The sequence below is a fragment of the Leucopleurus acutus genome, assembly GCF_964270905.1.
Source record: "Leucopleurus acutus genome assembly, chromosome: 13".
NCBI lineage: Eukaryota > Metazoa > Chordata > Mammalia > Artiodactyla > Delphinidae > Leucopleurus > Leucopleurus acutus.
The window spans coordinates 1,729,163-1,754,032 of NC_139155.1; the positions used below are offsets into that span (position 1 = coordinate 1,729,163).

At 39.0% G+C, this 24,870-nt stretch overlaps 1 protein-coding gene across 2 annotated transcripts in view; it reads right to left on the reverse strand.

The window, feature by feature from the left end:
- ATP9B (ATPase phospholipid transporting 9B (putative)) overlaps positions 1-24,870 on the reverse strand; it is a 218,194-nt gene that overhangs the window by 142,721 nt on the left and 50,603 nt on the right. For both annotated transcript variants that reach the window (XM_082853143.1, XM_082853144.1), the window contains 2 exons: positions 22,447-22,505; positions 14,151-14,202 (listed from right to left, as the gene is read on the reverse strand). In XM_082853143.1, the coding sequence (XP_082709269.1) occupies positions 14,151-14,202; positions 22,447-22,505 (111 nt within the window). The remainder of the gene's footprint in view (positions 1-14,150; positions 14,203-22,446; positions 22,506-24,870) is intronic.

A 24,870-nucleotide genomic window follows, 5' to 3' on the forward strand; every position in this document is an offset into this window, starting at 1 on the left:
TGATATATCTTCAGATTCCCATTAACAAAAAATCCTTAAAAGTACTATTTATTTGACTCACAAAATGAGTCTGCTGAAAAGATAGAAGTCATTGTTTATTCACTTGTCTCCTAGTTGGTGTTCTAGACTATTAAGGTTTACTAGTAATAAAGGTTTACTTTATTTTAGAAAGACTACATTGATCATTTCTACCTTTAGCTTATGTTTTGATAATAACACAATAATAAGTAAATATACAAAAATACCCAAGAGTGTGTGATATAACTTTGCTAATAAAATATATGATGTACCACTATAAAACATATGCTCAATAATAAAAGCACAGCTAAAATGTTAAAGCCTGAAAAGAGCTACTGTCATACTCACAACCCCATCCAATTTTAAACATAAAAAATATTAAATTACAAAAGTCCATTTTACTCTTTGCCCATGCTGTTACACCATTTCTTATAACGTATCCTCTTACACAACAGCAAAGCACAAAACACATACATACAGGGCAACTGTGCAACATTATTAATCATAACCAAAGGAGTGGGAACACAAAATCAGGGAATCAGCTGAATACAAGGGAGCACATGCAGCAGTGAAAAAAAAAAAAAAGCAAAGAAAGGAAGGAAGGAAAAAGAAACAGAAAGGAAAAAGAAAAAGAGATGAGAAAGGCCTCCATTTCTACTGAGAAATCTCTCTAGGATATATACCATCTAATGAAAAAAGCCAGGTGCACAACACTGGGAACAAAGTAACACCAGCTACTGGAGAACAAGGTGGGGAAAGCGTGAGTGTGTGTGTCTGTATGCGCGTGTGCAGGGAGGGACACTACCCACAGGAAGGAAGGGGAAAGGGGAGGAACGGGCCAGAAGCAACACCTTTGGGAGTGCATCCTATGTTACACTGTTCACTCTGAGATCATACATGATTCACATAATTAAAAAGCCAAATCACATCAAACTTTAAAAAAGTGACCCCGAAAATATAAAAGGAATCAGATAAAACAAAGTAACAAATTAGTAGTTTAACCACATAATGAATTCAAGTGACTTTTGAGGTTTTTCAAAAATTTAACTGTAAAATAAAATAGTTGTAGAAAGCCACACAAGCATATGTACACCTTACAAATTACTACAAGATAAATATCTTGTGCACAACTATGAGACCCCTTAGGAGATGCTGCATGTGCCCCGACCCCATTGCAGCCCCTTCCCTGCTTGTAAAGCAGCAGGACTGTCAGTTGTATGTCCCTGTGCAGATGTACATCCTTAGCACCACTGCAGAGCCCACTCTGGGAATGTCTGTAAAGTCACTTTTCACCCCAGGCCCTCCCCACCCCTCCTTCCAATTTGTCTGCTGAAAGGCTGGTTCTGCGTGTTGCTGACTGAACACTCAGGGTCCAGGCCAGCCTGCTCCCCTTCCCTCTGCGGGTCCTACAACGCTGGCTCCTGCACACAGAGCCCAGCTCAGACTCCACTGACCCTCAGCAATGCTGCCCTGCTTCCGTCCAGAGGTACAATGGCCTGCTCTTCTCTGATGCCAACAGCCCTTCATGCTTGTTACTGCACCAGAGGGTGCAGAAGGCAGCAGTCTATCCTTCTTTTTCACCTTTTACCTGGAATAAAATGTAAAAGGAGAGGCCTCTGCTCTTTGGATCCAGTTGGCTCACCTGGTGGGAAAGTTCCTATAAGAAAGCACTGACTCCTGTTGTTATCTACCCACATTTCAAGGCAATGAACTAGTACCCTGCCATCCTCAGAAGGAGACCAATTAGGCACGTGTGTGTGCGTGCGTGCATGTGTGTGTGTGTGTGTGTGTGTGTGTGTTTGTGTGTGCTGAATGAGCTCCAGTACTTGAGGAGTTTCACTCCAATGCCATTACTATTATTATAGAGTCTCCAGCTGTCCCACCACTGGGGGACAATCTCCAGAGTTACCACATTATTAGATAGAAATGTCCAGTGTTCAAAAAAAAAAAAACAACCAAAAACAAAAACAGGAGAGTATGGCCAACTTAATGGAAAAACCTTAATCAACAGAGACTGTCCTCAAAAAAGACCTGACGGTAGTTCTACTAAACAAAGACTTTAAAGCAACTGTCTAAAAAGATGCTCAAAGAACTAAAGAAAGATGTGGAGAAAGTCAAGAAAACAATGTATGAACACAATGGAGATATCGATAAAGAGAGAGAAAACCCAAAAAGAAATTCAAGGGCAATGAAAATTTCACTAGAGGGAGTCAAAGGCAGATTTGAGCACGCATAGCAAAGAATGAGCAAACCTGAAGATAGGACAATGGAAGTGATCCAACCTGAGGAACAGAAGGAAAAAGATGGGGAAAAAGTGAACAGAGACAAATGGACCCATAGGACACTGTCACGTGGACCAACATATGCACTGTGGGAGGCCCAGAAGGACAAGACAGAGAAGAAGGAACAGAGAGAATAGCTGAATAATGGCTGAAAACTTCCCAGATTTGATGAAAGACATGAATATAAACTCCCAAGGACCCCAACAAAATCCAAGCACAGAGATACGTTCTTTTGTTGCACTTTGCAGATGCTATGTTCTTTCACAGATTGGAAGTGTGTGGCAACCCTGCATCAAGCAAGTCTATCAGGGCCATTTTTGCCAAGAGCATTTGCTCTGTTTGCATCTCTTTGTCACATTTTGGTAATTCTTGTAATATTTCAAACTTTTTACTATTGTTATATTTGTTACGATGATCTGTGATCATTGTTCTTTGATTTTACTATTGTAGTAAAATTGTTACTACAAAGACAAAACATTGTTTTTGTTTTGTATTTTTTAATTAAGGTTGTACTTTTTTTTAGACATAATGCTACTGCACACTTAACAGACTGAAGTATAGTGTAAACATAACTTTTACAAGTACCAGGAAACCATGCCTGTAATATGAACTCAAACAGACCCACACCAAGACACATTATAATCAAACTTTCAAAGACAAAGAGAATCTTGAAAACTGCAAGAGAAAAGAGAATTATCATATACAAGGGATCCTCAGTAAGATAACCACCAGATTGCTCATCAGAAAGAGATGGAATTTCTATGGAAGCCAGAAGGCAGTGAACCAATCAACTCCAAGTGCTAAAATAAAAAAACTGCAACCAAATATCTTCAATCCAGCAAAACTGCCCTTTGAATGTGAGGAAGAAATCAAGATATTCTCAAGTAAACAAAAGCTGAGGAAGCTGGTGACCATTAGACCTGCGCTGCAAGTGCTCAAGGCAGTCTGGTAGGTGAAATGAAAGGCCAGTAGACAGTAACGTGAAGCTGTGTGGAGAAATAAAGATCTCAGTAAAGGTTATTAATGCATGGCAATTATAAAAGCTAGTATTATTGTAAGAATGGTTTGAACTGCACTTTTTCTACACGATTTAAGAGATTAATAAATTTAAAGAAATTAGTCTAAAAGCCAGAATTACTGTAACTTGGTTTGTAACTTCTAATCTTGTTTTCTACATAATTTAAAAGGTTAATGCATTTAAAATAATTATTAGTTTATGTCTTGGGAACACAGTGTGTGAAGATGTAATTCTGTGACATCAACACCTGAAAGGACGGGGACAGAACCATAAAGGAGCAGAGTTCCGAATATACACAAAAGGGAATGAGAAAGGAATTTAAATATTTTACTACGAAATATCAACCAGAAAAGACAGTCATGTAGGAAATGAAGGAGAAAAAAAAGCTATAAGGAAAACAAACTGCACAATGAAAGAAGTTGCTCCTTATCAGCAATGACTTTAAATGTAAATAGATAAATAGGTAAATATTATTCAGACTCCTACAAAGACAGAGACTGGCAGAATGGACAAAGGCGCGATCCAAGCACAAGCTGTCCGCAAGAGACTCACTTTAGATACAAAGACACAAAGAAGCTGGAAGTGAAAGGATGGAAGAAGATATTCAATGCAAAACAGTACAGCAGTTTCTAAAAAAGTTTTTTAAAGAATTACCATGACCTAGCAATTCCACTTCTGGGTGTAGGCCCAAAAGAACTGAAAGCAAGGTCTGAAAGAGACATTTGTGCACTCATGTTCATAGCAGTATTATTCACAATAAATAAAACATGGAAGTAACCCAAGTGTCCACTGATGGATGAATAGATAAGGAAAATGTTGTATATACATACAATGAAGTATTATTCAGACTGAAAAAGGACAGAAATTTTACAATATGCTACAACATGGATGAACCTTTAGGACATTACACTCAGTGAAACAAGCCAGTCACAGAAAGACAAACACTGTATGAATCCAGTTACCTGAGGGTCTTAGATTGTCCAATTCATAGACAGAAAGTGGAACGGTGGCACCAGGGCTGGGGCTTATGTGTATTTTATGTTACGTGTGTTTGAACACAGTAAAAAAGAAAAAAAATAAATTCACTTCAAAAGTAAAACCATTCACCAACCTTGAAAAAAAATTACTATAATGCTACAGTAATCAAGACAGTGTGGTATTGGTGAAAGAGTAGACATAGATGAAGGGAATAGAATATAGGGAACCTTTAAATAGAACTCCATAAATATAGTCAAGTAATCTTTGACAAACTAGCAAAGGCAGTACTATTGAGCAAAGATAGCCTTTTCAACAAATAGTGCTGGAACAACCAGACATCCATACACAAAAGAAATGAATCTAGTCACAGACCTACACCCTTCATAAAAAATTAACTCAAAATAGATCACAGACTTAAATGCAAAACTGTAACAGTCCTAGAAGATAACCTAGGAGAAAACCTAGATGACCTTGGCTATGGTGCTGCCTTTTTAGATACAACACCAAAGACATGATCTATTAAAAAAAAAGCAAAAACTGATAAATTGGACTTCATTAAAATTTAAAACTTCTGTTCTGCAAACATATCAGCAAGAGAATTAGAAAACAAGGCACAGACTGGGAGAAAATATTTGCAAAAGACACATCTGATGAAGGGCTGTTATCCAAAATATATAAAGAACTCTTAAAACTCAACAATAAGAAAACAATCCAGTTAAAACATGGGCCAAACCAGAACAAAGAAGATACAGAGATGGCAAATAAGCATATGAAAATATGCTCCACATCACATCATCAGGGAAAAGTAAGGTAAAACAACGAGACGCCACTCCACACCTATGAGAATGGCCAAACTCCAGAACACTGACAACACCAAGGCTTGCGGGGATGCGGAGCAACAGGAACTCTCATCATTGCTGGTGGGGATGCAAAATGGTGCAGCCACTTCGGAAGACAGTTTGGTGGTTTCTTACAAAGCTAAACATAATCTTACGATACGATCCAGCGATTGCACTCCTTGCCATTTACCCGAAAGAGCTGGGGAACTCATGTCCACACAAAATCCTGCATGCAGATTTTATACGAGCTTTATTCATAACTGCCAAAACTTGGAAGCAACCAAATGTCCTCCAGTAGGTGAATGGATCAACTATGGTAAATCCAGACAATGGAGAATTATTCAGCAATACAATGAAATGAGCTATCAAGTAATGAAAAGATAAGAAGGAACGTTAAATGTTTATCACTAAGTAAAAGAAACCAATCTGAAAAGGCTGCATACTATGTGGTTCCAACTACGTGACATTCTGGGAAAGAAAAAAGCCACGGAGACACTAAAGAGATCTGTGGCTGCCCAGGATGGAGTTGGGGGTAGAGGTAAATGGGCAGAGCACAGAAAATTTCTAGGACAGTGAAAATCCTCTGTATGATATATATAATGATGGATGTCATTATACATTTGCCAAAACCCATAGAATGTACTACACCAAGAGTGAATTTTCATGTAAACTATGGAATTTGGGTGAGGATGATGTGTCAGCGTCAGTCCATCAACTGCAACAAATGCATCATCTGGTGGGGGATGCTGATGATGAGGGAAGCTACGCAGGTGTGAGGGCATGGGGCGTACTGGAAATCTCTGTACCGCCTTCTCACTTTTTTTTGTGAACTTAAAACAATAAAGTACAGGGCTTCCCTGGTGGCGCAGTGGTTAAGAATCTGCCTGCCAATGCAGGGGACATGGGTTCGAGCCCTGGTCCGGGAAGATCCCACATGCCACGGAGCAACTAAGCCCGTGTGCCACAACTACTGTGCCTGCGCTCTAGAGCCTGAGAGCCACAACTACTGAGCCCACGTGCCACAACTACTGAAGCCCGCACTCCTAGAGCCCGTGCTCCACAACAAGAGAAGCCACCGCAATGAGAAGCCCGTGTTCCGCAACCAAGAGTTGCCCCTGCTTGCCACAACTGGAGAAAGCCTGCACGCAACAATGAAGACACAACACAGCCACAAATAAAAATAAATATATAATTTTAAAAAATGTACAAAATAAAAAAAATTTTTTAAGAAACATATTCAGATTAACACAGAAAATATACACCAAACGTATTATACAAACTTCTTTCTTTGCAGGAAAAGAACACTGCAAATAACTGAAACTGCACTACAGAAATTCACATTTAAATTTATATTTGAACACCCGCAAAGATGGAGACTACTTTCCATTGTACTTTTCTCATATCTGTATTTCCGAGCTCCCCTTCCCCTGTCTATCAGTGTTTGCTCCTATCCATCAATTTCATGTAGAATTATACTACTGATCAGCGCAGTTCAGCACCAGTGTTGCTCTGGTGAACGGCTGACTGCAAACGTGGTCCTGCAGTAGAGCTCACACTGCATGTCCTCTCCACTTCAGCAGCTAATTTCATCAACAAGTTATCTCATGGCCTTTTCCCTTTTATCCAGAGGAAGAGGTTGCCGTATGCCAGGTCAGCTTTCAGTAGTGATCACTACAGCAAAACAGAAGCATTAGACGGATGGGTACCCCTCCAGGGTGAGGCCCTGGCCTTCGCCTGGGAGCTGCAGGGAGATGGAGGCCCTGATTTCTCGGCTGCACTGGCCTAGAGCAGAGGCTTCCTTCACATGGAACTGGGGTAGGTCATGGCTAAAATTCCACAGGATCAATCTGTTCTTATCAAGAAAGATCTCTGAAGAATATTAAAACAATTACTTTCAAAAGATATACAACTGAATACTGAAGATTTATTTTAGGGATTTTCGTCGATGAAACAATCCTCTAGTGATTTTCAACCAGGGGCGATTTTGCCCCCAGGAAGCGTCTGGAGACTTGGTTTTCACAGTAGGTGCTGGGGGTGGGGGCTGGAAGGGTGCTCCTGGCACCCGAGAAGTCGAGGCCAAGAATACTGCTCAACACCCTGCAGGGCAGAGACAAGCCACCACTACAAAGAAATAAATACCAGGCCCCAAACGTCAACAGTACTGAAGGCAATTCAAAACTTAAAAGCTGGTGTAGCAGTGGGAAGAGCCAGTCGTGGGCTGAGCACTGCCTAAGAACCCACTCACTGAGCTCCCTGTCCAGGTACTTCACCTTATGAAGGTTTTCATGTGCACAGTGGAAAAATAAGACTTACTTTGGAGTGGTGGTGTAAAATTTAGAGGAAAATCTATTAAAATCTGCCAGCGAATGGTATACACCAGGAACTTATTAATTCCTTAGCTAATTATTTCTGAAATTTGGGGAACTAGCTAAGGTAGCTATGTAAGAACACATCTTTACACAGCTTAGTCCAGTGCACCTTTTGCACAATGTTCTAAAACTAAAATGGGTCCGTGCGAATCCACATCCACCCCTAGAAGAAATGGACCCCTGCACATCTGTAAGCATTTCCTTGCTCTCTTACTCTGCGTAAATACCAAATACTTTTCTCTTGGAGCCAATGCATTTTCAACTAATTACAGCCACCAGCAATTCAGCATCTGAAATGCGCCCCACTGATTCCTTAACCAAGTGCATTTAATCCTTTTAACTACCGATGGCACAGGCATTAGTGTTGCCAACATGAAACTAGGAGATTCATACAGGTTAAGTCACTTCTGTAAGACATAATAAGATAGAGAGCTAAGAAAAGATTTTTCAATCACCTATTTTATCAGTTGAAGATATATCTATGAGACCTTCATCTGATTTCATGCACTTTGAAAAATATATCTAGTTATGTAAATAAATTTTCTTATGTATTACTTGTCAAAAGATTTACGGGGCTTCCCTGGTGGCGCAGTGGTTGAGAGTCCGCCCGCCGATGCAGGGGACACGGGTTCGTGCCCCGGTCCGGGAAGATCCCACATGCCGCGGAGCGGCTGGGCCCGTGAGCCATGGCCGCTGAGCCTGCGCGTCCGGAGCCTGTGCTCCACAACGGCAGAGGCCACAACAGTGAGAGGCCCGTTTACCACAAAAAATAAAAAATAAATAAATTAAAAAAAAAAAAAAGATTTATGATAAGGAGAATAACTGGTTTCAACTAAAAAGGAGTACTAGGAAATTTGCAGTACCCATTACTTTACACTTAAACCTTTTACTCAAGATTGATTTTTTTTTCCTCTTAAATATATGCACGGTTATATATATCTGTATGTGTGTGTTTTATAAAGTATAAAAGCAACTTAAAAGGGATTGGATTCTAGATTCTGTATGACACAGACTTTGAGACATCAATGCCAACAGCTCTGCTCCAGGTTTGCTTTCTAACACAGAAAATAGGAAAAGGTGAGAATATCTACAGTCTCTTAAATTTCAAACATTTTGTGTTTCTAAAAGTGAAACTAATACCTTATGTAGATGTCTATAAACTTATTAAACACTGGAAACAATATACTTGCCATTCTTAAAAGTAAAAGGGTATGCCTCATGTTAAATAATTACACACTATTTTTAAAATTTAGAGGAAACTGACGTATTACTTATCTTCAAGTACAATTACATTACTAGGCTCACAGTAACTGATATGATTTAAAGAGACAGAGAGAAAGACAGAGAGAGGGAATGAAGTGCAGCAAAATCAGAAGTATGGCCAACTTGACTTGTCTTACACGAAGTATATCTAGTAATTTTTTCACAGCAAGCACTAGCTACAACTGATGTCAGTTAAGGCTCGGTAAAAATGAATTATTAAATTGGTCTGCTTATATCCTATTACTGACTTCTTATGAATACTTGATTTTATTTGGTATAATTGACAAGCGTTGACAGCAAAGGACAGGTTTAATGACAATCAAATGAAGATCAACTCGTGTATATGTCACCTAGGAGAGCCGCATCAAGTGGTGATAAAGTAATTGATGGGACACTGTGAGACAGGGCACATGAGTCTGTCATATGTTGTAATAAGTTACCCTGTAATATTAGCAGACTGCCTGCAACAGCTCACAAATCCAATAGGTCTGAAAGAGACAGGCTACAGTATGTGCCCAAGAAAAGAAAAATAGACATTGACTTTGCATATATAATACCAGATCGTTTGCCATTAAACTTAATTTCTAAATCATTTATATGGCTTAATGACTCTGCATGAAATTTTTAAGCTGGTGGCAAGATGAATAGCACCACAGAGAGAATGTGGATGAGTACAGTGTCATTTACCTACCCCTCGCCCTCTAACAAGTGACAGCTGAGCTATTGTAATATGTCCCAAACACTTAAACGATAATGCCATCACTTAGGAGGCAAGTGAAAAAGATATTGGCATTTATAAGAGATTGATGAAAATTAGTTCTAAAGCATTAATTTCTCTTAATACCACTAAAAGAATTGTGTGCATTCAGGAGATATTTGATCTGAATTAAGAAACTGATGAAGCAATTGATTAATTGGAATTTAAGCCATCAGTCACCAGATCCATCAACAGCCTCATTTACATTCTAAACAATCAACTGACGGCCCAACAGAATACCCTGTATTAATACACAGTCAATATGATGCCACGAAGAGACTCACTGAGCTGTACTGACAAACGCCCAGTGGCTATCGTCCAAACTCAACACGCTGCGTAGATTTAAGACTTTCACACTGGCTAGGGTTTAGAGATTCTTACTATAACAGACAGTGTATTACCAGGGTTTTCTGAACTGAAACTGAAAAATAATAAAGTAATATTAACAGTGTTAGCAGATACACAAAAAATTCTAAACATGTAAGTTTAAAAACAAGGCTTTAATTTAAAACCTTAAATAATTATGTAAAGTCACACAAACAGAATTTCTAAAGCTAAGAAGCCTTGATTGAAAGCAGTGTTATGACACATTTTACACAGCTGGGAAGCTGTCTGGTCCATTTTATAAAGAGAAGAAAAATATCACGAAATAGTAATCTGACATTTAGTATCTCCATAAGAGTAACAGTAATTGTTTTAACAATTTAAATTTGACAGAAAAAAATCATAAAACTGAGGAATATAATAGAACCACAGGTTAAAACAGATGACAGCAAGGTCCTAAACTTGGAGCCATTAATAACCTTCCAGGAATATGTTAAATAGTAAAAATTTAGCATACGTGTATATTATGTACATTTTTCTGAGGAACAAAGTGATAATTCTTAAGATTCTCAGAAAGATCCATGACCTCCAAAATATTAAATATCATTACCCTACAGAAAGAAACTGTCCCTACAACATAGAATACAAAGCAAAATTTGAGGAAAAATAACATTTTTAAAACATAATCAATTTGGATATAACGTTATTTACCTGTAGTTGGCACATCAGAGAGTATCTCACTTGCCTAATTCTCTAATATTCTCTGCATGTTTTGCTATCTTATTACGCCATAACAATGATACGGTGGCTGAAGAACAATTTCTGAAACTTCAGCAAACATTTACTAGCCCTCAGAGTCTTCCTCTGAAAAATGGACACTTCTAACAACCTTCCAGCTTTGAAGAGATGGATTTGTCCACACTTTGTCTCCTCACATAGTCTGTATACTCTATTTCTTCTACGTTAATTACCTAAAGCCATTTCCACATTGAGCATGATATTCTTAATCTTACATATATTCCTACCATGATCACTACAAGGGTAATTAAATATAAATGCATCTCCCGGGATTTCCCCGGCAGTCCGGTGGTTAAGAATCCGTGCTTCCAGGCTTCCCTGGTGGCGCAGTGGTTGGAAGTCCGCCTGCCGATGCAGGGAACACGGGTTCGTGCCCCGGTCCGGGAAGATCCCACGTGCCGCGGAGCAGCTGGGCCCGTAAGCCATGGCCGCTGAGCCTGCGCGTCCGGAGCCTGTGCTCCGCAACTGGAGAGGCCACAGCAGTGAGAGGCCCGCGTACCGCAAAAAAAAAAAAAAAAAAAAAAAGAAAAGAGAAGAATCTGTGCTTCTGGTGTAGGGCACACGGGTTCGATCCCTGGTCGGGGAACTAAGATGCCACATGCCGAGTAGTGCAGCCAAAAAAGAAAAAAAAAGTATCTCTCAAATGCAAACTGTTTGTTATTCGTTATACTGAATACATTCACAAACAAAGACAAAGAAATCATAAATAAGTAGGCATGGCAGTGTAAAAATCTCTGAAAACCCGTTCCTCCATAACTGTAATGACAACATAAGCAAAAATTGTCTAAAGCAACTTTTTCAAAACTCTGGAAAATAATCAAACACTTGCAACAATCCCAGGTGCACTTATTCAAGAAACACAGCTAAATCTAGCTATGAGTGAGATGTGTGGTGTTTTGACTTGTCCCTTTGCCAGTACCCTGCCCCCAGTCAAACTCCACAGTAGCTGAGCAAACCAATGGTCTGGTAGCCACTGAGGGGAAGAAACCAGGGCTAGGACTCCCCAAACCCCACGCCCAGACAACTGTAACCACCTGACCAGGTAGAGCTTGTCTGGATTTGACTCAACCCACAGTTCATTCACTGAGAATGTGTTTTCCCTGGAATGTTTGTCAAAAACAAACAGTGGCCATTGTTTAATGTCACAGCTACCTTGGGTGGTGGTTAAAGCTGGGGTAAACAACAAGCTGACCAAAAAAATTTAAAAGAAAAATCAGATAACAAGGAGCAAAAGCTCTATCATATTCCCGAGAGCCTAGAAGGCCACCTGCCAGTGCAGGGCTGCACACAATGCCCTTGAAAACCCGAGAGGCCCGAATCTCTCACACCTGGCTGACTCTGAGGCTCTGTACAAGCAAGTGAAGGCAAAGGCAGAGTTTTAACTGCCTGACACAGCTCTGCAGGTGTTAACGGAACACTAGCTATTTGTAAAAGATAAAACTTGCAACTCTGGTACTTAATAATACTTCTCTGTCATACAGAGTCCACTTGGTGACAGAATGGGAGGGGAGTCTGTTCCACACAGACATTAAGGAACCTAAACTGAGGGAAGCTCTGCCATCTTCAACAGGCAGCTTCCAAGGTTACCCTGGTCATGGACACATAGCCAGTACAGGGAAAGCCGAGGCTGGAAGTGGTACACATGACTTTCAGCCACCCTCCTTCGGCCATACCTCAGGGCATGGCCCCATCTAACTGGACAGGAAAGGGAAATGGACTGGAAAAGTAGTTCTCCAGTCTCCACCCTATGGGAAAAACAAAACCACACATTAAACAGCACACAATAAAGTAAAGGTATCAAGTGTACAGAGGTCACTTGATTATTAGGTGTAACTGAATTCTGCTGTTAATGGCAGCCTCATCTTACGATGTAAGTAATCATAACTACAGTTGGTGAAAAGAGAAAACATTTTTCTTCTCTCTCATGACTTAAAATGTCCTTGTAAAGAAACGCTGTTTAGGAACTTTGCTGGTGGTCCAGTGATTAAGACTCCTCGCTCCCAACACAGGGGGCCCGGGTTCGACCCCTGGTCAGGGAATTAGATCCTGCGTGCCACAACTAAGACCTCGCATGTGGCAATGAAGATCCCGCATGCCGCAAATAAGACCCGGCACAGCCAAATAAATAAATTTTTTAAAAAATACAAAAAAACAACAAAAACCCCCCCACTGTTTGTAAATGGAGAAAAAACTAAACCAACAACTCTAAATTTTAACCATGTCCTTTCTAGAGTTTTCATGCTACAAATAATAATACATATGCCGAGCTTCCCATAAAAATATTGCTCATTTGTGCAACAAAGTAAGAAATATAAGGCAGAAGGAACTTTGGACATTACTTGACAAACCTCTCATCATTTTAGAGATGATGAAAATGTATGACCACATGGCTAGGTCATATAATTAGAAATTGGTCAAAGCAGACTAGATTTTAGGTTTCCTGATTTCCAACCAATGGATTTTTTTTCCTTGACCACATGAGGCTTCCTTCTCATTACCCCTTTTGCACCTTCTTCTTATTGTTTAAAGCTCTGGTCATATAAGTATCATTTTTTCTGTGAAGCCCATTTCAACTCACCTAGGCAAATTGTCTGTTCCCTCCCATTACCCCTACATGTCTTTTATTTATTTATTTGCTTGTATATTTATTTTTGGCGGCATTGGGTCTTCATTGCTGTGCATGGGCTTTCTCTAGTTGTGGCAAGCGGGGGTTACTCTTCGTTGTGGCGCGTGGGCTTCTCATTGTGGTGGCTTCTCTTGTTGCAAAGCACGGGCTCTAGGCACACAGGCTTCAGCAGTTGTGGCATGCGGGCTCAGTAGTTGTGGCACACGGGCTCAGTAGTTGTGGCTCGCGGGCTCAGTAGTTGTGGCTCGCAGGCTCCAGAGCACAGGCTCAGTAGTTGTGGCACACGGGCTCAGTTGCTCCGCGGCATGTGGGCTCTTCCCACACCAGGGCTCGAACCCGTGTCCCCTGCATTGGCAGGAGGATTCTTAACCACTACGCCACCAGCAAAGCCCTCCACATGCCTTTTAATATTTATACTATCTATACAATCAGAGTATTGCTAATCGTCAATGTGTGTACTTCCATAAGTAAGTAGATCATAAACTCTTTGAAGAGAGCAACTCGGTTTTACTCCCTTTTGTATTCTAAGCAACAGGTAGTGCCTGGCATATAGTAAGTGCTAAATAAATGTTTGCTGAATGAGAAATAAAAGTGCAAATGCAGAATAGCAATCAAGTTTTGAGGAACATCACCATCTATTTAGATATCAAAATGGATTCGAATGAAAACTTTCACTTGATATAGGAAAGGATATTTTTTAAACCAACATATTACACAGTAAAATCATTGTTTTAAACATAAACAGTTAAATGTGATTTAGAAATTAATGAATTCAATATATTATCAAAGAAAAATTCTTACAAGAATTTAACTTTTATCTTTCAAAATGAAAATTAAACTGCCAAAATACCAATCATCAGCAATAAAAATAAAAATACCTGCTTTTTCTGATGTCCTAAGAAATACCATGTCCGATGGAATTCTTTGATTCTGCAGAGTAATATAAAATATTAATTATCTATATGCAAGTTTACAAATTAACACAATTCCATTCCAAAGGAGAAATAGCTCCTAAAAACAACTAAAATAATGTTATATTTCAACTCTATGCTGAAACAATTAACATCCATAATTTGTATAATAAAAATGAATATTTTAACTCATATTTTAGTTAGACCTCGAAGTTTCTTTCCGCATCAATGAGCCACGTAAATGGCATTTAGTGATGACCTGAAAACTACTTCATTTCCTGTAAAATGTTAAATATTACCATTTCTGTGGCCTCTGTTGTACCTCAACTCACACGTACAATATAACAGTTACTGCCTTATAAAAAAATGATGGCCTCCCTATCAGACTAAATGACCTAGAAAGTGAGGACAGTGTTCTTCCAACACCTAACACAAAACAGAGCATATCGAAAACGAAACACTTAATAAATGTTGAATGAAAGAATAAATGTACAACTGAGAAAACAAAACCCCACAAATTTGAGGAGATATTCTTTTTACAAAGCAGGAAAGGAGAAAAACTCAAAGGTCACTATTCATACATTTATTTAATCACTATTACTAATATTAGTATTAATTAGTATTACTAATAATGATTAGTAATACTAATTAGCATTAATTAGTTGGGAAAGCGATACAAACTAAAAGAAAAATATAATTATAATAAGAATACTTCACATAGTTTCATGAATTATTTATATTCTTTAAGACCTAAGTTAAGATTTATCTACACACAGTAAAGAAATGAACTACTTGTCAGTCAGCAAGCAACAAAAACAAACGTAAGTTGTTAAAGCGGAAAGAAGATATGCTGTAGAACAGAGCTATTTATTTCTAACATTTCTTTAGGCAATTGTTAAGATCTAAAGAACCTTTAGGTGAAGGGGGAAATCACAATGGAAACTAGAAAATATTGTTAATGAAATGGTAATAAAAACTCAACATATCAACATATCATGTGTGTAACACAGCCGAAGTCAGGAAAATGATAAGAGGAAAATATACATGACTAAACTGCATACAACAGAAAAGGGAGGCTAAAAATATACAAAGGACTAAATATCCGTTCGAAAGCAGGAAAAAAAAACCCAGCCAATAAATCCCAAAGAAAGTACAAGGATGTAAACAAATATAAGAGCAAAATTAATGACACAGAAAACAAAAACATACATACCAGTAACAAACAGCAAGAAGGTAAATATTTCTTTAAATAGGCCCATTTCGGTAATAAGAAAAAACTAGCACTAGAATAAAACTGATAAAAGATGGGCAAGCCTTCTAAACAAAAAACTGTAAAACACTACTGAAAGAAATTAAATGAAACCTAAGGAAATAGAAAACACCATGTTCTGAAATCAGAATATACAGTATTGCAAAGATGTGAAGTGTGCATATACTGACCTATACATTCAACACAAACCCAATCAAAATCTTAACATGTTTTTTTGGTGGGAAATGACAAGATATTCCTAATATTTACAGGGAAATGCAAAGGCCAAGAATGACTAGACAAGTGTGAGAAACAACATGGAGAGCTGTCTGTACAATATAACAAAACTAAATATTAAAATAGAATAATTAAGACAAGATGGTATTCCACTAAGATGGATGATTATATTCATGTAAAAGCAGGGAATCCAGAAGTCGGCCCACACATCCAGGGACACCAGATTTATGAGAAAGTTGGTACTGCAGACATCTTTTCAATAAACAGTGCTGAGAAAACTAGATACCCATGGGCAATGAGAAGAGATAATACCTGGCCTCTACTTCAATCGAAACACGAAAATCTATTCCAAACGAATTATACTTCTAAATGTCAAAGTCAGGGACTCCCCTGGTGGCACAGTGGTTAAGAATCCGCCTGCCAATGCAGGGGACACAGGTTCGAGCTCTGGTCCGGGAAGATCCCACATGCTGCGGAGCAACTAAGCCCGTGCGCCACACTACGGAACCTGAGCTCTAGAGGCTGCGAGCCACAACTACTGAGCCCATGTGCCACAACTACTGAAGCCTGGGCGCCTAGAGCCCGTGCTCCGCAACAAGAGAAGCCACCGCAGTGAGAAGTCCGCACACCGTGATGAAGAGTAGCCCCCACTCACTGCAACAAAGACCCAACGCAGCCAAAAATAAATAAATAAATAAATTTTTTAAAAATGTCAAAGTCAAAACAATAAAACCTAAAAGATAATACAGAAGAATATTTTCATGACTTTTTGGTAGGAAGAGATTTCTTAAACAAGACTCCTTCCCCCTACCACCACAAATTTAAAAAAAAATTTATTACAGATGAAAAGATTAATAAGGTTGACTTCATTAGAATTTTTCTTTGAATGATAATATATTGAATTCATTAAGCATCTCTGTTCCACAAAGCACACTAGGAAGGAAAAGATATTCACAACATAAAACTAATAAAGGACTCCCATCCAGAGTACTTGAAGGCCTGCAAACTGTTAAGAAAGGATAACTCTGAAGAAAAACAGCAAGAGATTCTCACAGGCTTTTCCCAAATGAGAAAAATATCCAAAATCATACGAAAAGGTGTCCGACTTTGTTAGTCTTTACAGAAATGCACATTAAAACCACAACAGCTATGTACAATTTGGAAATGGTAAATTTAAAAGGTTGGCAATGCCAAGTGTTGGCAAACATGAAGGAATGGGAACTCTTACTCACTGTCGATCTGAGTATAATTTGATACATCACTTCGCAAAATCATTTGCAGTAAGTACTCAAGTGCAACATACACACTCACCCCAAAATCCAACAAGTCCACTCCTCAGTACACATGCAGCAGCAATGTGTGTACATGTGAGCCAGAAGACATGGTCAAGTATGACTCAGAGGTATCAATCCTAACAGGCAAAACTTAGAAGCAACCCAAATACCCACCAACAGTAGAATGGACACAAGGCATACTATGTAACCACAAAATGAATGAATTACAGCTGCACACAACAAAATGAAGACTCTCATAATCAGTATTGGGTCAAAAATAAGCACCCACCCAAACACAGCCCCATCCCACTGAATTTTCTAGGCACCCTTGTTGAAAATCTGTTAACCAGAAATTTAAGGCTTTATTTCTGGACTCTCAATGTTTAATTTATGCCAATTCCATACTGTCCTGATTAATGTTAACTTTGTAGAAAGTTCTGAAATGGAGAAGTGTGAATATGCCAATTTTGTTCACATTTTTAAAAACTGCTTTGGCTATTCTGAATCTCTTGTATTTCCACATGAATTTTAGAATCAGCTTGTCAATTTCTGCAAAGAAGTCAGCTGGGATGTTAAGAGGGACTGCACTGAACCTGTAGGTCAGTTTGGAAGTACTGCCATTTTAACATATGAATACTTCCAATCCATGAACATGGGACGTCGTTCTGTTTATCCAGCTCTTCTTTACTGTGTTTTAACAATGTTTTGTAGTTTTCAAAGTACAAGTTTTGTTCTTTTGTTAAGTTTATTCTTAACCATGATTTTATGTATAAGTATTTTATTCCTTTGATACTATCATACATGGAATTTTTTTCTTAATTTTAGACCACTACCCTTTATTCCCTTATCCTGTTTTATTTTCTATGAGGCATTAATAAGTAAACTAGAAACTTCAGAATAATTATTGGATATTTTTATTTTTCCCTCCTCTCAAGACTCTGAGCAATATAGGAGCAGGGACCTGTGTTTTCTTAATATGAAATTACCATGGTATAATGTACAGCAGTTTCTTTGACCATGACCCGTTCAGGACATCTGAACTGTTTCTGATTTTTGGCTATCATGAATAATGCAGGTATAAACATTCATGTTCAAGCTTTTGTGCCAATCTAAATTAATATTTACCTGTGATAAAGGTCCAAAAGTTCAACTTCTGGGTCAAATGATAGTTGTATACTCAGTTTTTTAACAGACTGTCTAATGATTTTCCAGAATAGCTGTAACATTTGATATCCCGACATGAATTGCATGTGATCCACTGTCTTCATGTCACTGCCAGCATTTGTGCTGTCATCAGTTTTCATTGTAGCCATTCTGCTATATGTGTAGTGATATTTCACTGTATTTTCATTTGCATTTCCAGATAACTAATGATGTTGAATAACGTTTCATATGCTTATTTTCTATCTGTATGTCTTCTTTGGCTAAATGTTTATTTTTTTTTTGCCCATTTTCTAATTTGATTTTTTTTTTACTGTTGAATATTTAGCATTTTTACATATTCTAGATACAAATCTTTGTGGATATATGGTTTACAAATACTTTCTCCCAGTCTGTTTTTCCACCATATTCACATGTTCTTTCACAAAGCACAAATTTTTAATTTTAATGATGCAATCTATCAATTTCACCCTTACATGCATTGTGCTTTTGGTGTCAAGTCTAAAAACTATTTTCCTACCCTAGATTCTGAATATTTTCTCCTGATTTATTCTAAAAGTTTTACAGTTTTACATTATATATTTAAGTCCCTGGTCCACTTTGATTTAATATCTATATAAGGTGTGACATTTAGATTATGGTTCATTTTTTACCCATGGATGTCCACTAGTTCCAGCCTGTTTTGTTGAAAGGCTATCCATCCTCCATTTTAATTGCTTTTGCACTTTGTCAAAAATCACTTGAGCATATTTGGGTGCGTCTATTTCTGGGTTCTCCATTGATGTTTCATTATCTTTGTTTCTACCCTTCTTCTGCCCTATGTTAATTAATATAGTAGGAAGTATGCCTTAACATTAGGAGAGTGACTCTTTTCACTTTATTCTCCTTGTCAAGGTTGTTTTTGCCACGTTAGGGCCTGTGCCTTGCCAAATCAGTTTTAGAAAAATCTTATTTTGTCTTTAAAACCAAAACAAACGAACGAAGGAAAAACTTTGCTGAGATTTTGATACATACATCTGTGTAAGAATTCAGTTACTGTTCAGGTTTCCTTATTAAGCTGGGAGATAATCTTTGGAATTTCTTGCTTCACCTTGCATGCATAAAGGATCATCTGACCTTGACTCTGAACGGTCCTACCCTCCCAATTTCCAGATACATGTCAAACACATACTTCTCCTAGGCTGAATTTGAAACTGGAGAACTAGGAGTTTAAACCTAGACGCAGTGGACACTGAAGGCCGCATCATCCTCTTTCCACTTTCTGTCCCAGGCTGCTGCTCTCCCATGTTCTACGGCTACTGACATCTATAACACTGAGCCAAAGCTGATTAGCATTATTCCTTTAAATACCCATAAAATGAATATCGATGTACTAATTTTAATTCCATGTTAAGATAAAAAATTACAACTATCCTATAACATAAAATCCACCATGGAAATATCCAAACATTAATTTATAAATAGGAATATGGTCAAATAAAAGAGAAATATGGGCTTCCCTGGTGGCACAGTAGTTGAGAGTCCGCCTGCTGATGCAGGGGACACGGGTTCATGCCCTGGTCCAGGAAGATCCCACATGCTGCGGAGTGGCTGGGCCCGTGAGTCATGGCCGCTGAGCCTGCGCGTCCGGAGCCTGTGCTCCGCAACGGGAGACGCCACAATTGTGAGAGGCCCGCGTACCGCAAAAAAGAAAAAAAAAAGTAGAAGGACAAAGCCATTTGCTACCAGATCTCTGCTATTTCCTTATGATGATTATATCAACTGGCAAGAAAAAAACCTTTTATCACTACAAAAATCACAAAATTGGTTTGACAAATACCATGAACCTACTACTAAAAATTTATCATTTCCCAGTAGTTACTGGAAACTATGTTATCAAACTTCAGAATACTCAATGTTTTCCAGGGAATTGAAATATATGAAAATGAAAGTACAATTGGCAATATAAAACCTGAATGAGGTAGGTGGTGCCGCCCTATGCTGTGGCAGCAGTGCTTCCTGAAGGCTAGCAAAAACAGTCAGAAGCCTTCCCTCTAGCTCTGCCACCAAACCTTTACATTTCAGAGTAGCGCAGGATACCACACACATGCTCACATATATGTAACACTGGTGCGTCATCCACAACGTGCTATCCACTGGACACTGAAATAACAAACAAACACAAAGAGGTGCAGCTCCACATCAAACGGAAACCTTTACCTGGATGTCTACAGAGGCCTATGTCCCTCACCAATCTTTCTTACTGATGGAGAAGACACCTGTGAGGCCAGAGAGACACTGAAGAGGAACACCCAGACACGGATGTAGATCTCTCTTTCACATCTACCTGTATGACCAATGAGATGGCCAAGAAGGGTGCACCTGTTACTCAGTAAGAATGGGAGGACTGAGGGAAAACAGGAAGGTGAGTGTACTGCTACATCAAACTAAACAGCAAAGGTAAGGGAAAAAAAGGGTAAATAGGAAAGTTAAGGAGGAAATAAGAGATGAAAGAATGAAAAGGCCAAACAGTACTCATCTGATTCACAAAGAAAGATTCTATCCTAACCTTCAACACAACAAACACAGGATATCCTCCTAAAAGTCAAGAGGAAAACAAAAAGTGTTGGGGCATCACTCTGGAGTCTAGGTCTCGGAGACTGTGCAACCCTTCTGCTGGCACTCACACTCTCTCTTTACCCCTCCTGCTGGCAGGCCGGTGGTGGGCTGCCCGGTGAGAGGCCCATGTGTCCAGGAATGAGCGTGGCCACAGGCCTAAAGCTCGTAGAACTGAGGCCCTGAGTCCAAAGAGGCACCAAGTCCTGCCAACAACCCCAAGAGTGAGACTGGCATCAGCTCCACCCCCGTGGAACTTGGAGGCGATGGCTACTGGGCTGACACCTTGACACAACTTGACTGAGAGCCTTAAGGGGGACCCAGAGCCAGGAGATGCAGCTAGGCTGCATCCAGATGCCTGACCACAGAAACCTGAGAAAACAAAGGTTGCTGTTTCTTAAAAATTGCATCAAAATTTATATGACTAACATACGGCTCAGCCATCCCTCTTGTCAGCATTTATCCTATAGAGTCCTGCAAGGATGTGTGTACCAGAATGTTCATTATAGCACTTCTCACAGCAGAAAAGAGAAACCGTCCAAAATCTAACAATGGATCAGAAGTTAGTAACTTACAGTATCCATATAACTGAAAACTACGTAAATAAGCTGCAAATCAGTATGTTTAATTTTCTCCTTTCCATAAAATCCGACCAACACAGCCCGAAGCGTTCTCTGCGTACGGATTTTTACTGCAGTGAGATGAAGACCGCTTTCCTCCTGAGGAGGAAGGCTCTCACTCAACCTCCCCACGGGCGGCTCAGGATGGGTATGTTCCCATGGGTCCCCATGTGGCTATCAGCTGGTACCAGGGGCTCACACTCCTCTGTAAGAGGCCTTATGAAAACCTCTCATTCTATATTTTTTAAAATGTTGTTCTAGAGCCTTAAAAAAGGAAAAACAAAAAGACTATGCCCTCAGTCACTGTTACTCAGGAAGGCTGTGCAGGCAGAAACGCTTCTCCGCAAAGGCAGACAGCCCAGGCCTCCAGACTCCGGGCCAGTAGCGGCCTGCCAACAGCCACCTCTGACCACTGTGGGGTTTTTAAAATGGCTTCTTCCTACATTGACCTAAACTTTTTCTTTCTAATCCTCTTGTTTCCATTTACCTTTCCCTCGTTAAGTTGGTTTTTTTGTTTGTTTGTTTGGGGTCTTTTTGCGGTACACGGGCCTCTCACTGTTGTGGCCTCTCCCGTTGCGGAGCACAGGCTCCGGACGCGCAGGCTCAGCGGCCATGGCTCACTGGCCCAGCCGCTCCGCGGCATGTGGGATCTTCCCGGACTGGGGCACGAACCCGTGTCCCCTGCATCGGCAGGCGGACTCTCAACCACTGCGCCACCAGCAAAGCCCCCTCATTAAGTTTTTAAGCCATAAGAATTAATATCCAATAATTACATATATATCTGTCTATAAAAAGAAGCTCTAGAAACTGAAACATTATAAATAGGTTCTAACTAATATAATTCTTTGGTCAAAAGATATAATTCTGATAATGCAACAATAAACAGTTAACATGTCTTATTTTAGACAAAATATGACTACCTACACACACTGAAACGTACTTCAGCAAAACAGACTACACAGAAACCTGTATTTTTTTCTTCACATATATCAAACCTTACACAAAGATGTTAAGATTTAAAATACATGTCTCAAACAATTTCCTTCAGATTCAAAAGTTACTTGCAATCAGGCTAAATGTTCATAACTGGCATATACATGTCTAAAAGATATTAAAAATGCAGCAACCTTTTCCACTATGATGAGGTCTCCAACTTGTATGTCTGAACTCTTAACTTGCACTTTACCTTAAAAAAAAGAAGAAGTATAATCAACTCAAGGAAATAATAGCACATCAGAGTTAAACTTTCAGTTGATAAATAATACTTTAGAAATAACTTTGGGAGAAAAAAATAACACTTTAGAAATTTATCTACTTATACTTTCAAAATAAATTTATTTCAGATAGACACAGTCGCTGAAAATTTACTTCTCCTAGTGAACTCCCAAATACAATCAACTATCCCCCAATAAAAGACGTGCGAGAGTGGGGAAGAGGATTCCATCTGGAAAGTTCTTCCCACATCTGCCATTATTTCAGGTCTGAGTCAAGTTACGGATGATCAAAAATATCACTAAATAAAATAATTTGATGACTGAAGCTGAGTAACATGTAGATGTAAAATCCTTACATTAATGTTTTGGAGGCACTGATTGGCACATAACTGGCAGAAAAAAGAAACGAAGAAAATTACATGTAAAACCACCCTCCACTAGTAGCTTTACAGACACAGGTCAGGACTGAAAGCTAAGGTCTAGAGATTTACACAAAATGTGATGCTTCCACATGGTATACTGTGTAAATTCTTAAATTGTCTCTCTAGTATCTAGTGCACTGTAATCATTTACAAAATCTAACACACAACATCTACATCATGTTAGTGCCACAGAGAGGAGGTGAGAAGCTGGCGTGGACAATGGGAGACACCGTCCTGAAGCAGCAACAAGACTTGGGTCAGTTCTCGCTCCCTGTGTCTCCTCCCGCCCTGCCTCCCTTCGCCCCTCTGTTTCTCTCCCTCCTTCCCTCTCTCCCCACCTCCCTATCTTGGTCTCCCTCCCTCCGTCCATCTCCCTTTTGAAACCAGCAACAGCCTTATGGATCTGCCTTTACATTTTTGTAACCACTGTTCTGACATGGGAAAAGGTCCACTTCTTTTACATTCAGTTTATTCTGAAAGCTAACAGAACAAGAGCTAAGTTCATATTACATTATCAAATACTAACATTACCAGTCATTACACTGACTTTTAGACCAATTCAACTTATTATAAAGCCTTATTTCCTAAATACCTCTTAAAGCAGCTGAGTTTCAATAGAACCATACCAGTTCCTAACAATTTGTTTTGAGGATATCAAAACGTTTTGTAAATATTATATTTTTGCTGTTATATTTTTCCATGTTCCTCAATTATACAATAAATACATAAGGGCTGGAGTAACTTTTCAGGGGGGAAATGAAGCTACTTTTTATTCATATTATAAAATAGCAAAGTTCTTTAGAATTGCATGTGAAGCAAATCTTACGATATTTTCATAAGTGATAAGTATACATCAATTAGTAGCCAAAAAACATACCTGCAAAAGAATGTCTACCTTAAATCTTTTTTTTCAGTTGGTCACTTCAAGCTTCAGGTCTGTACTCCCACTATTATGTTTTTTATAGCTAAGCATCAGGCAGTAAAGACATATTACTTATCTCATACTCCCTGAGTATTAACTCAGCAGAATTCCTGTCTTATTTAATTTTATTTTCTCTCCTACTCTCCAACCCACTTTTCCTTCCTTCTGCTTTTTTACATTTTAATAGACACATTTAAAAAAGAGAGAAAAAGAAATGGTTGCAGTCATAAGATGTAGTAAATAATTTTAAACTATTTTGAAACAAAGAAAACGCATCCTTTTTTGACTCCTTAATCAAGACCTTACATTTCTGAGAGATTTATTATTCTCTCACATGGTAATAGACACAATTTATATTTAATAGCCTTTAATTTTTAAGGCATTAATTGTGATCACTATTCATTTCTATGGAACTTACTAGCAATTACATGTTTAAGTAAAACAGTTTATGGTAAAACGCACTGTTGAAAGTTCTCAACTCTTACACAATATTACAACATGAACAAAATACGAGAAGGCTAAACACAGCACAGTGTCAACTCAGTATGATAATCTGCCTCACTTATCTGTTCAAAGTACACATGTCTAAATTTTGAAGAATTGGTCAAATTGTTCAACAGTTCTGAATTCTCTAATAATTCTGATCTTGTGTTCAAGGGACTGCCTGCACTTCCTTTACAGCCTTTGTCACATGAACTCACAGACTTCTTCTCTGTTCTGTTTCCCAAAGAACAGCGAAGGCATCGGACAGAAAAGATGGAGGAAAGCCACCCACTCCCCATGCACCTGTCCAGCACTGACAGCCCAGCATCATGACCTTCCGCAGCCTAATCTGCAGAGTCCTCGCCTCCACTAACGGTTTGATTTCTGGCCACCCTTTGTGAGCTGAACGGATAGCTGATCCTAGCTAGCAACATACTAATATCAGAGTTGGAAGAGACTGGTAACAAGAGATATTCCTTAAGTTTTACAAGTCACAGCACATAGAAGACA